This window comes from Parus major, chromosome 1A (genome assembly GCF_001522545.3).
Source record: "Parus major isolate Abel chromosome 1A, Parus_major1.1, whole genome shotgun sequence".
NCBI classification, from domain to species: Eukaryota; Metazoa; Chordata; class Aves; order Passeriformes; family Paridae; genus Parus; species Parus major.
In genome coordinates, this window is record NC_031773.1 from 44,286,864 (window position 1) to 44,302,023 (window position 15,160).

A 15,160-nucleotide genomic window follows, 5' to 3' on the forward strand; every position below is an offset into this window, starting at 1 on the left:
CCCAAAGTGACCGACTGCCCCTCGGCTCCCCCCAGAGTGACCGACTGTCCCCTCCGTCCCCCGGGCTCCCGGCGAGCCCTAGTCCCCGGGACTAGCCAGGATACCCCCAGCCCTGGCAGTCCCGGTCCCCCATCTCCCCATCCCTGAGGCCCCTGCCCCGTACCCGCCGTCGCTCCTCCGGCCTCAGCTGGGGGCTGGAGGCGGGTGAGGCCGCCCAGCCTCGCAGGCACCACGTTTACAGGCCCCGGGGCCCCTCCCTTAGTCGCAGCTGGCGCATCGCCGCCCGGCCACGTCCGGGCCCGCCTGCCGCGGGCAGACAGGCAGACAGACAGACAAACAGACAAACGGGCAGAGGTGCCGGCACGCACAGCCGGGGCTCAGCGGCTCCGCGCCGGCGCGGAGACAGTGCCGGGCTTTGTTGGGCGGCGGCGGGCCGGGCGGTGAGCGGGCCGGGCCGGGCCTTCCCCGCCCAGGCCCGGAAGGAGGAAGCGCCGCCGGCGCCTCCTGCCCGGGAGCCGCGGGGCAGCGGCTGCGTCTTGGGGCTCGGCAGGGGCTCGGGGCCCGGCAGGGGCTCGGGGCTCGGCAGGGGCCGGCGGCTGCCGGGGGCTCCGAGCTGCCCGCCGGGCGAGCGGCGTGGCGGACACCCAGCGACAGACAGGAGCGGAGCGCCAGGGGCTCCGCCGGGGCTGGGTACGGGTCAGCGGCGGGCGGTCTGAGCGCCTCGGTTGCTGTTTGGTTCGCGGCTGGCAGCAGCGGCACGGTGTGAGTTAGCCCTTTGTTTTGGTGTTCGTGGAGCGATTTCTTTTGTGTTTGCTTCGCGAGTGGCAGTGTTATTACTATTATTATCCGTTTTTCGACCGAGGAGCTTTAGCGTCCCCTTTCCTCCGCGGTAGGGTGGAAGGCTTTCCTAACTACGTAATTTTCAGTGAAAATAGGAAATTGTCAGCACGGCGGAAGAGGTGCTCCATCACGGGCTGATGCAAAGGCAGCTGCTGTACATCTGCTGTACACCCAGCTCATGGAGGAGAGTGCCGGAAAAGGTGAACGCCTCAGCAGGCACCTGCATTGGTGCTCTGTGGAGGAGTTTGGACTTGTTTATGGAGCTTTCCTGGGCGGAATGTCATCGGAGAGAGTTCTGATCATTTGGGACTCTCGGAGTCGCTGATCAGTTCTAGGAAGCCTTTACGCCGTAGTCAATAGCTTTTACCTTCTGTTTTCTTTAGACATTTGTTTTTTTATGATATGGAGGAAGAATGCAAGTTTAAAGTTGTGTGTCTAAATGCTGATAAGGGAAGGTACAGCGCAGTCAGTGGCAGTGTTGGGTGCTCCGTCTTCCATCATATATCAAGATCCAAGTGTCCTTTTATGGAGCCTTGGACTTGGAGACAACAATGCGTTTATCCTGTGCAATGAGACCAGTCCTCTTTCTCATCCTCTTGTCCCAATCACATGATCCAAGAAATTAAAAAGATTTAGGAATGCAGTGAGTGGGGAGAAGACCTTTTAATAGAGACATTTGGCAAGTTGCTAGTAGATGAGAAGCTTCTAGTCTTTGGTTATTTAGTTCTGAAAGTGTTCATAAACATAAATTCATAGGAATGGGGAAAATAATTTGTTTTTTTCAGAATTAGCAGGTGCTTTGCTACTCTTTCTGATTTAACACCAAAATTTATAAACTGTTTGAAAACTTCTTTCCTCACACTTCTAAGTTATGTTCCCAGTCTGACTTGACTTTCCCTTTCCCTGTTCTTTTTCACACTGAAGAAATATGGATGTCAAAAGTAGAAACTATTTGCTGATGAATCGTCAAGCACTGGAAAATGACATCAAGACTTCTTATATCATGGATCGTATGATTGCTGATGAAGTGCTAACATTACAGGAGGAGGAGAGAGTGAAGCAGCAGGTAGAATTATCTCTCACTGCTATTCCTCTTCCTGGTCTGCTCACATATTTTACCATGCTTTTTAAAAATAGTGATTTCTGACTATCTAATTCCTGGATTTGTCAAATTCTAAAGTATATGCCTAGCACACAATTTTTGTTGCTCTTAATAAGGTTAAGGGCTTGGTAAGTTAAAGGCTATTTCTATAGCTATAAATAGTCTATAATTTACAGAGTGATAGATGAAATGATTTCTGAGGTTTCTTATTTCTGTATAATACCTGTTCTAATTTTTTTTCTAGAATACACGGAAGGAGCGAGCAGCTATGCTAATAAACATTATTCTTACAAAAGATAATAATTCATATAGATCCTTTTATAATGCACTGCTCCATGAAGGGTACAGAGATCTTGCTGCACTTCTCCAGGACGGCATCCCTGCTGTCTCATCTGGTAACAGAAAGAGTTCAATGGATGGAATGACTTCTTATGGTCAGTGTAACTACAGCAATCCCTGTGCTTGAGTGAGAACACAAGTTTTTTATTCCTTAGAAAGTGGCTATGGGTAATACCTGTTCCAATGAAAAAAGAGCAGTTGGTGCATTTGTTTGTTTTGGTAGTGTCATAACTATGTCTCTATGTCATCTGCTTAATATGGCCAGGAGAGTTACCACAGTTACAACTGTTACAGGTCATCTTGAAAGTGTTCATATTAAATAATGCTTATTTTAAAAACAGGATACCTGGTGCTCTCATGGTTTTCTCTAGTTTGTAACATTTTTTTTGTAAGTGAAAGGAAGACTCTCATTTGTATGTATTAAAAGAAAAACTTGTAGCCTCCAAAATTCTGATATTTAAGAGTAATCTGGAATCTCTCAACCTACATTGATCTAGCTGATCACTGATAAGTTGATCTAATTATAAAGTTACTTAATTCTTTCCACCAGATCTGTTAGTAGCTTTGACTGATTACCTTTATTGATGAAACAAATTTGTAGTTTCTAATGGGCAGAACCTACTAACTGCCATGTTTACTGGCACTCTACAGGTAGTAAGTGTCAAAGGCATGTAGAGTTCAAGGCTATCTTAGATAATCAAAGTTTGTCAGTTATGTCACTCCATATGGCCACAAAGTGGGCAGATGAGGTGCACATTTCCTTTCCTGTCATGCTTTACCACTTTCAAGTTGTGCTGTCTCAGCTTAAATCAATGGAAGTCTTGCTTGGTTCCCAGTGCTGTGCTGTGAACTGCCTAGGAAAGGCTTTACACAGCATCCTTTCTTTTCTGCTGCATCCACTTGTGTGGTGACTTCTGGCTGAGAAAGGGACTTGATTGTTGGGTAATGTTGAGCTCCTGTGTTTGCCACAGTTTCCATGGGAGATGTTAATTCTCTTTTCGCTTCTAGGGATTAATGTAACAAGCTTTCCTCATGAAGTTATTATTAATTTGAACACTGTTTTAGATAGGGGGCTAGCTACATGCTAAGTAATTTATTTCTGAAAAGCAGTATTCTTTTAGTATTTGATATTTTGAGTCCAGCAGGTTTTAGGGCGTTTTTATGGAACATGAGGTGGGGAGGGAGCCCACTAATTAATTTGGGTGGAGAATTGTTTGGTTGGGTTTGAAGAGGCATCACATTTAGAACTCACGTTTTATTTTGATGTTTCTTGTTGTTAACTTTAGTGAAGACCATTCTCTGCGAAGGGGGTGTGCCACAGAGACCAGTTGTGTTTGTCACTCGACCAAAGCTCGTAGATGCTATTAAAAAGAAACTGTACTGCTTGGGAAGTGATCCAGGCTGGGTCACGGTTTATGGAATGGCAGGCTGTGGGAAGACTGTTTTGACAGCAGAAGCTTTAAGGGATCCTCAGCTCTTGGAAGGTACTTTCAGGAAAACATCTGTATTTTTATAAAAATCACTATAGGTATACACATATTGGACATGTATGGTGCAATATCATGTGTCACCTTAAAAAGTGATTTGGGTTTCTAAATTTCTTAGGTGATTCTGAAATATTTGCTTGCAACATACAACTTTCATAACCATTTAGTGGTCTAGGACCACTAAGTGTTCTATTAGTTTGTAGAAAAAGGTTTTGAATACCTTTTCACCTTAGAATCTGCTTTGGTTTATGAGAGTAGATGCATCCTTAATTAACTTGAAATTGTTATTTCTCTTAATGCAAAATAATACATCTAGTTATATTCCTTTTGAGCATTGTTGTAAAGTCCTCAGACACCTCTCCTTGCTATGTAAGTTAAAAAAAAAAATCATGTTCTAATTTTTGCATATATTTTAATAGTAGCAGGCATTTGTGTGACAGTTAAGCCTTAGCTTAAAGTAGGTCATAGATGCAACCATTTAATGGCATTTTTTCTATTTTATTTATTTTTCCTTGCATAGGACACTAGGAGGAGAAAGTAGGACTTGGTATTAAAGAAAAAAATGATGTAGGGATAGATACTATAGCACCCTCTGCTACAGCTGACTCTTTTAGATATCTTCTTGATCACTGTTTCAGGATTATTTTTACATGCCAGACTCTTGAACTCCTGCGGTACTACATGGTTAAGAATGTAAATGTTAGGCTAGCAGGAAGATGAATGCAGAAGGGGCTGTGGAGGGACAGGAAGGAGGATGTGTAGAAAGGAGGGACAACAGCATCAGTGATGGTGTGAAATTTCTGTAGGTTCTTGTTCTGTAGAGTCTGTTCCTTTAAAAATAAACAGGAATGGTCTTTTAGAACCACCTTCTGGTGTTAACAGTAGTGTTGTAAGGATGGCTTGCAACAGACTTTACAGGTTTGTGTTTTATTTAATGCTGACTTACTACTGTAAATTGCTATTAAATATTTTAAATTATTTAAAATGTGTAGCATGATTAATATTGCTTTTCTTGATAGATTACTTTCCAGGAGGAGTTCACTGGATCTCTGTTGGGAAACAGGACAAAGCAGGGCTCCTCATAAAACTTCAGAATCTCTGTAGTAGATTGGAACATGAGTCCACTCTTTCACAAAGACCACCACTTAACATTGAGGAGGCTAAAGATCGTCTTCGTTTGCTGATGTTACGCAAATACCCCAGGTGATGTCAGTAAAATCAAATACTATTCTTTTAACTGATAAAACTTTGCAGAGTAACTTTGATCTACTCATCTGAGCTGTCTGTGTTGTGGTTACATGTGTCTGTGGTGTGTGTGTTGTTTTTTTAACCAGCTTCCTAACTTATGCTAATATGACTTCTGTCAACAAAATATGTTAACCAGCTGTGCAGGAGTCAAATTTACTTGAAAAAGCAAATAATGAAATAATGAAAGATGGGATTGAATAGTGAAAGATGGGAACAAACAATTGGAAATAAGGATTTCTCTAATCTTCAGTGTTCTCGTTGTATGTGTAGATTGCTTTAGTGATTATGAGGATTATACAGCAGAAAAATGGGTGTATATCACTGCAGAAAATTCTTCCTTTCCAGAACAGCTGGAGTCTTTGAAAAGTATTTGGTCTAGAGGTACCAAAATGAAAGCAGATTTTCATGATGTGACCAATTATTGCCAAGAAACCGCTTGGTTTTTCTCAGTCACTGCACAGCTTTTTTCACCTTCGAGCAATAGTTTTTGTTATTTGCTGAAGATTTGATTATTCTCTGGGAAAATCTGTACTAAACTAAACAAGCCTGCTTCCCAGTGAGTTATCTTGAGAATAATGCTCCAGCCCCGTGATTTATGTAGAAAACAGAGTAAAATACTGGCATTTTGGGAGGAAAAAATGTCTTTCTTGTGAATAAAAGATGTGGAAAATATTGACAGGTCCTCTAAAAGAAACCTGTCAGCTGAAAGTGCCCTTTCCCTTGAAGGATGTGTAGTGATTGTCTCCATTGACACATTTGCATTGTTATTTCTAGTTTATTAACAAACAAAAGAAATCAAAACTCTGCAATACAGAAATGGGCATGAGAGGAAATAGAGGGGAGTGTGTCTGGGAGTGAGGTTTGTAGAGGGTGCAAGTATATGGGAAACAGAGCTTCATTGCAGCTTGGGATGGAGCTGGCTCTGCTCTGGAATTCTTTGGCGACAAGAGTTCACTTTAGCTATATCTGGATTCAGATAGACAACCCAGTACATCTCCTGGGAATAAAGTATTAGACAAAGGACTCAGATTTTGAAGCCAGTATTTTTCTTAGGATTAAATTATTAGTAATTAGTCAAATGAAAAATTGAAACTATGGTGTACTTTAAAACAAGAAACTACAGAATTTAATCTCCTGTGATTGTTATCACAGGGTTTTGTTCATTGCTTTGGGGTGTGTTTTTGTTTGTTTTGTTTTTCTTTGTTTTAAGGTGTTTTTTAATAATCCTAATTAGAATTTAAGATTTGTTGGTGTGACTGGAAGAGAAAAATCACTTGTGCCTAATGAATGGGAGGACTTTGAAGTGCTCAGAGTAATTAAAAACATAAAATCAGGCTGTAATTCACAACACTTATCACATTTGCAATCATAAAAGTGCCACAAAATGAGTCCTTTATGGCTATGGTAGTATTCTTGTGAACTCTCTGATTTATCAAAAAGTTATTAGTAGAAGAGTTGTATAAAAATGAGATAGGGGTATCCAAGACTTAAATGTATATTTGAGAATGTAGTCTGATGTGTATGAATTTCTTTAAGGAGGATCAAATCCTTAATTATAGGCTTTGATGGCATAAGTTCCACTTAGCTGAACAAAAATGAGGAAGCTTTGTCACGCTTCAGTGAGAATTGGACAACTTAACCAGTTGAGTGGTGTGGAAAATTCCATCCCTTAAAAAAAGAGGTGAAGTAAATGTTAACAATTTATAGGATTAGGTGTCAATAACTAAAACTCACTGAAGGTAAATAACTGTTATATCTTTTCATACATCTACTTGCCAGCTAGTCTTTTTGACTTCTTGCTCCCTTAATGCCAGTATTTTAAAAACAGTTTTCAATAACTTCTCTGTCATATATAGGCGGGTGCAGGGAAGTCTACTTTACGTTATTCTGGTGGGATTCCATGTAGGAACCTATAAATGTGGCTGGCCATAGGATTGGATTATGTGGTCATTATGAAATATCATTTACTTAAGAAGAGCCTTGCCATTCAAGACAATTGCTTTACAAGAGGAAAAACTATATGAGGAAACCTCATATAGTTTTCCAAAGATACAAAAAATTTAAAACCCTTGAGTCAAAAGGAAACTTAAATGCTTTCCCACAAAGCTTATCATCATCCTGTGTCAGAGTTTTCTAGTTTTATACTACTCTTTTCATTTATGATACCTAGTGACTTAAAACCAGTAAATATTTCTGGTTTTCCTGGCATCTACTAATGGAAATGTTTCTCAAAACATTGTTTACACCTCATGCTATGAAATAATAAATGGTAAATACCTTTTTGAGATAACTGCATTCAGTTTCTTGTACAGTGTTTAATCATAGAATCACCAAGGTTGGAAGAGACTTCAAGATTATCAGGTCCAACCATATCCCCTAAGTGTCACGTCCAGACACTTCTTGAATGCTTCCAGAGACAGTGACTTCACCACCTCCAATGGCAACTTAGTCCAGTGCTTAGCCTCTCTTCCAAGGATTTTTTTTTTTTTCTTTTTCTAATATCTAATCTGAACTGCCCTGGTGCAATTTAAGGCCATTTCCTCTCATCCTTCCACTTGAGACATGGCAAAGATATCAACTGCCATGTTGACTCCTTTCAGGTCATAAAGATTCATAAGGTCCTCCCTGAGCCTTCTTTTCTCCAGACTAAACAACCTCAGCTCCCTCAGCTGTGCCTCTTAGGACATTTTCTAGATCCTTTACCAGCTTTGTTACCCATCTCTGGACATACTGTTAAGATATTCTACATAGTAATATAAAGAAATTACACAGTGATACCTTGTAAATTCTGAAAATGTGTTTTCTTTATTAAAATGCAATTTTTTTTAGCATTAATAGTTGATCTGAAGTATTTCTTCTCACACTAGGTCTCTTTTGGTCCTGGATGACATTTGGGATTCCTGGGTGTTAAAAGCATTCGATAATCAATGTCAGGTACTCATCACGAGCAGGGACAGGAGTGTAACAGATGCTGTGGCTGGTAAGGAGCAGTTTCCTCTCCTGCAGCACAGATTTTATGTGTCTGTGTCCTCAGCTTGTTCATGTGAGCCTTCAGAAGAATCTGATAGAACCAGTCTTTCAGTCTGTGCACAAGTGGCAAGGTTTTAGAATTCTGCTTTGTGAGATTTCATGCCTTTTGTGAAATAAATATTGTATGTTATCCAAAAGTTACATGTGTAGATTGGTGAGTGCAGTCATTCTCAAAAGAATGAATTAACCTCTGGGACACTGATGCTGTTAGACTGATTATCTCTACACTATTCACCAGTGACTGCCCATAATGCATTTGTGATTTTTTAGCTTATAGTCTGTTTTTTCCTATGCATATATCTCTAATGCAAGCTGATTCTGATAAGCAGAATTTATACTCTTCTTAGTCCTCTAAAATAGTATGCAAAAAATCATGAACCTTTGCTCCATATATTACTTGAAAAATACTTTGAATTTCCATGCTGTTTCTTGTGTTCATTAAAATTTTTTCCATGTTTCTGTTTCTAGGCATTAAATACGAGGTTCATGTGGAAAGTGGGCTAGCACATGAGAAAGGACTGGAGATTTTATCCCTATTTGTGAATATGAAAATATCAGAGCTTCCAGAACAAGCTAACTGTCTTGTAAGAGAATGCAAAGGTATTCTAGTTGCTCTTTGTCGTACAATTTACCAGTGAATGTAGTTTTTTTTCTTCTATATTTTGACTTAAAAATAGAGAAGGGAACATCCTTTAATACTGTATATGTTAAGTAAAATACAAGCACTTGTTAAATATTTTGGGTTTTTTTTAAGCTTAGCAGAAATCTCATGGTTTTGGTTAGTTTATTTATATAATATAAAAATATAATATATATATAATATATATTTATAATTAATTTGTTATTTATTTGTCTATTAATTATTTTGTCTCTGCTCCACACCTCAAGAATTTAATCAGTGTATTTTGGAATATTACCTGTTTCAGTCACATGACCATCAGCTGTTGGATTGTGTTCCTTGATGACCTCTAAATTTGATTTCCTCTTTTCCTTCAGGTTCTCCTCTTGTGATATCCTTGATAGGTGCATTACTACGAGACTTCCCTAGCCGCTGGGAATACTATCTCAGGCAGCTGCAGAATAAGCAGTTTAAAAGAATAAGAAAATCTTCCTCGTATGATTACGAAGCCCTTGATGAAGCAATGTCCATAAGTGTTGAGCAACTGGATGACAATTACAAAGACTACTATAAAGACCTCTCTATCCTCCCAAAAGATGTTAAAGTACCTACTAAGGTAATAAAAGCAGTGCAAAAATCTTTTGATTTTTAGTGAGATGCAAACAACAACCTTAAAGAATTCTCAAAATTTATAATTGTTATGTATAACTTCTATGGTATGTAACCTAAAAGTAATTGCTAGATTGGGTAGATTTGTTCCATTATTGCATCATGCTTTGTATTGCTAATAGTGAAACTAAAATAATCATAACTGATCAATAATATTCATATTATTTAAGTATAATCTGCGTTCTGTATATTGTTCTTTAATTAGATTGTAATTGAGCTCACTGAAAGCTTGAAAACTGTTATATGGAATTTGCCTCCTTTTATAGTCACCATAAACCAGCACAAATACACAAAAGATAGGTTAACTTTTAATATCTGTCCTGTAGCTTGGTATGAAGGAGTTGATAACTTATTGATTACCCCTTGTGTCTGTATTTGTTAGTATGCATTTTGTTGACAGTTAACTGGTAGCCATTTATAATATTCATACAAATAACACTACAACTTGGTTCTGATTCTCTTCTCTGTGAATGTATAAATATTTTTTAGGTTCTCTGTATTCTTTGGGATATGGAAACTGAAGAGGTTGAAGATATACTACAGGAATTTGTTAACAAATCACTGTTGTTCTGTGATCGGAATGGGAAGTCATTCCATTATTATTTACATGATCTTCAGCTTGACTTTCTCACAGAGAAGAATCGCAACCAGCTTCAGGTTGGTGTCACCTGATACTTACATGCAATGCTACTATCCAAAGCTGGGCATTTTTCAGAAAATTTTGCTTTGTTTAATGGTACCCTGAGTAGCTTCATAACATAGGTCCAAATTAAATTTAACCTAAGGCTGTCTAATTAAAAATATTTCTTTTCAACTTGAAAGTGTGGAGGGATTTTTTGACAGTTCCATCTGCAGCTTAGAGACTGAACTGAGAGAAGACTCCATAACCATTATTTTTCTATCAGATGTTTCCAGCAGGAGATGTAATGTTCCACTGTTGATTCCAAAGATATCAAGGACCTACCAGAATAGGAAACAACTTCTTTAATGAAGATAAATGCTTTTTGCTCCCTTTTTTTCAGTTTAAGGCAGTACTTTCAGGAAGATGGGCTCAATTTCAGTTCTGAAGGACAAGGCAGAAAGAGTAGATATGAAGAAAAGGCAAGTTTTTTGTCTTCCTTTAGATCTAGATATGTAAGGATACTTTTTTTGTTGTTGTTGGCTACCCACATTTAAGATGAAGAGAGATTTGGTAGCTAATCTCAGTCTGAGAAGCAGGGTTAGCAGCTTGCTCTTCTGTCTTTTAATGTACAGAGAATGTTTCTTTAGCAGTAAATTAGATTAGGTGTACAACTTTGGAAGGTAAGCTTTGTTTCACTCGTTAATGTATTACAATTGAGAAATAATATTATTCCTCAGTGCTATTTACAATGTAATAACACTAATACTACTACTACTACTACTGCTAGTAATATTACTTCCTCAATGCCAAAAGTGTGTTTTTCTTCACTTTGCAGGAGCTACATAAAAACATAGTAAATCAGTACAAGAAATACTACAAGCTTAATACACCTGTTCTGTCTCAAGAGGATTGCATGTATTGGTATAACTTCCTAGCATATCACATGGCAGGTGCCCAAATGCAACAGGTGGGTTCTGACAGGTGTCCTTTGCTTCCCTTTTACCCACTCTTACTTCTGCTTTTCCCTCCAGGCCTTTTCCCAGTTGAGCCTCTCCTCCCCTTTACTTTGACTTTAACTTGACTTTAGTCCAGTTGGGTAAACACTCAACCTACAGTCTTTAGGAGGTCCTCTGATAATCACTGTCCCTTACAAAAACTGCTTTATTTCTTCCCTTTGTATCTTATCTTTTCAACCAGTTCTTGAGAAGATTTCCTGTTTTAGACCATTATGACTTGTGATTTTCTTTTCCTTTTTTAGAAGCTTTAATAAGAAGTCTTCTCTAAAACTTTTTGAAAACCAAAGCTTTCTTTAATGTTTAATAATACAGGTAAATAGATTTAATCAGAGCATTTAATCAGTTGGTTACTTTTTTATCTTCAGAAGTCTTGTTAGCCTTTTGCTCTTATGTCGTACAGATTTGTGTGTAAAAATTGATTATCTGATTTCAATAGCAAAAACCCCCCATCAAGAGTTGGTCAAGTCTCTTGTTTCCAGGACTGTCTTGGCACCTTAAAAAAATTGCTGTCATTTTTGCCAGCTACTCTTCTTTAGATACTGAGCTAGTATAATATGCAAATTATGCAGAAAGATTAATAATTGGTAGTTTCACTTGAATTTGAGTTTCAAATGTCTTGAATAGCATTTGGTCCTGGTTGTTAATTTGTTTATTTCACATGTGTGCAAACCTTTTCATTTGATCTTCTTTCAAGATGGTTCATCTGACTCATCATATAATACACTTCATGGATTTATCTCTTATAGGAGCCTTCATAATTAATGTTGGCTACAAGTCTAGGTGTTTTGGATTATATTTATTTCATTATCTTAGTATCTTTAGTTTCAGTGTGTTGTGAAAATGTTTTGTTAGCAGCCTTTCTATGTTTTGCAGAATTAGCTTCTCAAAAGTCTTTAGCCTGGCTCATTGTGACTATGTGCTTTTTGGAGTTTATATTCTGTGTATCACTTATTTTTCATTGTTTAGAAATTATTTCTACTTCTTGGAAGGTTAATAAAGCTAGGAAGTACTCCTTTTCTTAGTTTAATGATGATAATCTTTTAATCATTGTGGTATTTATTGATTTTTGAACTGGAATATGCTTTGCACTTGTGCAGTGTTGTTGCTAAGTAGTTTTTCTAGGGGAGGTCTAAAGAAAACAGATCAATATTTGTATATTGTATATAATATTTGTGGACCAATATTTGTAAAAGATGGACATCTAACTAATAGGGATAAAGTTCAATGCATTTTTTTGCCTGAATCTTTAATTATATTGTCAGACCTAGTCTTCCCACCCCCCTGGTTTGGAGGACCGTGAGTGTGGGAACAGGGACTTTTCATTTGTGGAGATAAATGTGGAATTGTAAGGGACTGGCTGGATCAGTTGAATGTTCACAAGTCCATAGGCCTGATATGATACAGCCCAGAGCACTGAAGGAATCCAAGGATGTTATGTCAGGACTCCTTTGATCATTTACCGATGGTTTGAGGAGTTTCAGCATCTCTTAGGAAGATCAACAATCATTGATCTTCCAGTGATCTTTGCTAGATCTTTGATCTAGCAGTGGTCTTTGCTAGACTGGACCAGAAGAAGCTTTTTCAGAGTTAAAAAAAATCTCATGTGCTGCAGAAGTCAAGATTTGCTCTGTACTTCCATCTCCTGTCTGGCTAGCTGTATCAAAGAACAGTTTCAAATAACAAACTTGGCCTTCTATAGACTGAATTTTTAGAACTGAACGATTAAGATATCAGAAACAGGAAATTGCCCAAGTTTTCAACAAGAGACAGTTGTATCCATGTGTATTAAATACCTAATCTATTTCCTATGTTTTCTTTCTCCCCCTAAGTAAATTCTGTTGTGAAATTTACACTCTGAACTTAAATTTGTATTTCTTTTAGGAGCTCCATGATCTTATGTTTTCTTTGGATTGGATTAAAGCTAAAACAGAATTGGTAGGGCCTGCTCATCTGATTCATGAATATGTAGAATATAGTTCAATCCTGGATCAAAAGGTATGATACTGAAAGGTAAATGATCAGTTGGTTCCAAATACAATTTTTATTTTGTAATTGCATTTTGTTGGATGTATGTATATGGCAGGTATATAGAAAGCTTTAAAAAAATAAAGCATGAAACCAATATTAAATTGAACTTTAACTTGGAGAAGATAGAAATGAAAGAAACTCAGTTTTCTGTTTGTTTTAACTTCAGTGTGTGAGTAGTTGGCCATGGAACTTAATAACTGTAGTGATCAATACCTAGTTGGGGATACATAAGGTACTCTGCTTTTGAGGAGGTTTAGTATTATGCTGACCGCTTGGAATAGTCTTTGATACTTTACACAGTTTATTGAATAAATCACTATTGCTAATATTCTTTATTTGAAAAATAAGGATATTATGCTTTCTGAATAGGATAATGAAATATTTCAATCTATTGTATGTATTTGCTAGTATAACTTCATAGAAAAATAGAGCTAAGGGCTTCTGTAAGAATATTTCTATATGGAAATTCAAAAAAGCATGGAAATAAACCCCAAGATAAATCTATGTTATCAAATGTCTGCTCTGTTTTTAGGATAGCACAGTGCGTGAGAATTTCCAGGAATTTCTGTCTTTAAATGGGCACCTTCTTGGACGGCAGCCGTTTCCTGACATCATTCAGCTGGGTCTTTGCCAGCCAGAGACGTCAGAGGTGTATCAACAGGCCAAGCTGCATGCCCAAAGGGAAACAGGAACATTTTATTTAGAGTGGATGTAAGTAGCTGCAGTCTGCCTGCTGATATGCTGATCCCTGAAACAAGGAAATAATTTAACGTACAACTAAATACCATGTATGGCAATAAAAGGATCTTTGTAAGAACTGCTGGGGTTTTTTTCTGAGGAAAGAAGGTGTAATAATTTTCAAGAACTTGTGGGAGAAGGGGAACTCTGGATATGTAAAGCAACACCTTAGTAATAATTCCATAAAAATAAATAGAGTAATATATTTACTTCTGTCTAAATTATTATTCCTTTTAAATAACAAGGCAAAGATGAAAACATGATACTTTGAATCTTCTTTAAATCATTTTGTTTTACAATTAGAATTGTTAGAGTATGTTTTTAGGTTTTAAAGTCAACTGTGACTTTAAAAAGGAGAGCATTTGTGCTAACTTGCAAAGTTTTATGAAGTATCAAGATGGGAAATTGTAATCTCTACACAATCTTGAAATTTCTCCAATTTAAACAGTTCTTTGCTGTTATTGTATTTTTGGAAGTTGTTTAAGGAACAAGCATACAGATCTACACATTTTCCCAGCCTTGTCCAATAGTTGGTTGACCACATAACTCTCTGATTCTGTTTGATATTTCTCTTTTGATGTCTTCTCATGTCATGAAAATTAAGGAAATTTGTGAAGATCTATGCAAATTTACAAATGTTTTTTAATATGCTTGAAAAGGAAGAGTTCTCCTGCATGAGAACAAGAATTCTCAGGAAAAAGTTTATATTTGGAAATAGCAATTTCAGATCATAAAAATTTTATCTTTCTTGGTCTCTAAGCTGTAGCTGTTGGAACACAATATAAACCTCTTGAGTGAATGTTGGAATTTGTGTTTCCTTTATTAGTTCAGCATGAGGGCTGAGAGGTGAGGTGTAGTGGGTTGGTTATTTTTTTATAAAGCTTGCAGCTCAAGATGTGTGAAAAAGTGTTAATCTTCTTAGAGATGATTTTGAATAACACAAAGGCACTCATCTAAATCATTGTCTTATCCTGTAGAAATAAAAGATCCTTGAAAAATCTCTACCGTCTGGTTGTTCGTCCACACAGAGATGCAGTTTACCATGCCTGCTTTTCTAAGGATAGACAAAGAATAGCATCATGTGGAGCTGATAAAACACTTCAGGTGAGACACCAGTGCATGAGTCAATGGAGATGCTGTGTACCATTTTGAAAACGTTTGTTAAACAGTCCTGTCACTTTTCTTTGGTTGCTATGTGGAAATATTTGGATCTAGATCATAGTTGGAGACAAATGATTGAAAAGGATGTTATTATTGCATAAACCTCAAGTTGTGTGTTGAGAATAGACTGGTGTGATTTTAGGGTTTGTACCCTCACTGCCCTAATGAGATGATATGAAAAAGGACACAGCCCAGCAATGCACCCTAGCTTATTTGATATTTGCTTACAAAAAATATTATTTCCATTCACAGTAGACCTTC

The 15,160-nt window shown here is 37.8% G+C and overlaps 2 protein-coding genes across 10 annotated transcripts in view; one reads left to right on the top strand and one right to left on the bottom strand.

Annotated features, from left to right (window-relative positions):
- LOC107204471 (inhibitor of nuclear factor kappa-B kinase-interacting protein) overlaps window positions 1–467 on the bottom strand; it is a 7,490-nt gene extending 7,023 nt beyond the window's left edge. The window contains exon 1 of the mRNA XM_015627646.3: window positions 164–467. The gene's annotated coding sequence lies outside the window, so the exon portion shown is untranslated. The remainder of the gene's footprint in view (window positions 1–163) is intronic.
- The window catches only part of APAF1 (apoptotic peptidase activating factor 1), a 43,038-nt gene that overhangs the window by 11,996 nt on the left and 15,882 nt on the right, over window positions 1–15,160 (top strand). For 4 of the 9 annotated variants that reach the window (XM_033514268.1, XM_033514269.1, XM_033514272.1 and 1 more), the window contains exons 3-14: window positions 1,765–1,906; window positions 2,187–2,376; window positions 3,568–3,765; window positions 4,788–4,971; window positions 7,884–7,996; window positions 8,515–8,646; window positions 9,043–9,281; window positions 9,824–9,991; window positions 10,792–10,923; window positions 12,854–12,967; window positions 13,533–13,711; window positions 14,716–14,842. In XM_033514268.1, the coding sequence (XP_033370159.1) occupies window positions 1,765–1,906; window positions 2,187–2,376; window positions 3,568–3,765; window positions 4,788–4,971; window positions 7,884–7,996; window positions 8,515–8,646; window positions 9,043–9,281; window positions 9,824–9,991; window positions 10,792–10,923; window positions 12,854–12,967; window positions 13,533–13,711; window positions 14,716–14,842 (1,918 nt within the window). Of the gene's footprint in view, window positions 1–585; window positions 763–1,764; window positions 1,907–2,186; window positions 2,377–3,567; window positions 3,766–4,787; window positions 4,977–7,883; window positions 7,997–8,514; window positions 8,647–9,042; window positions 9,282–9,823; window positions 9,992–10,356; window positions 10,750–10,791; window positions 10,924–12,853; window positions 12,983–13,532; window positions 13,712–14,715; window positions 14,843–15,160 lie in introns of those variants that run through there. The other 5 variants (XM_015627639.3, XM_033514270.1, XM_033514274.1 and 2 more) reach the window with 5 other exon arrangements.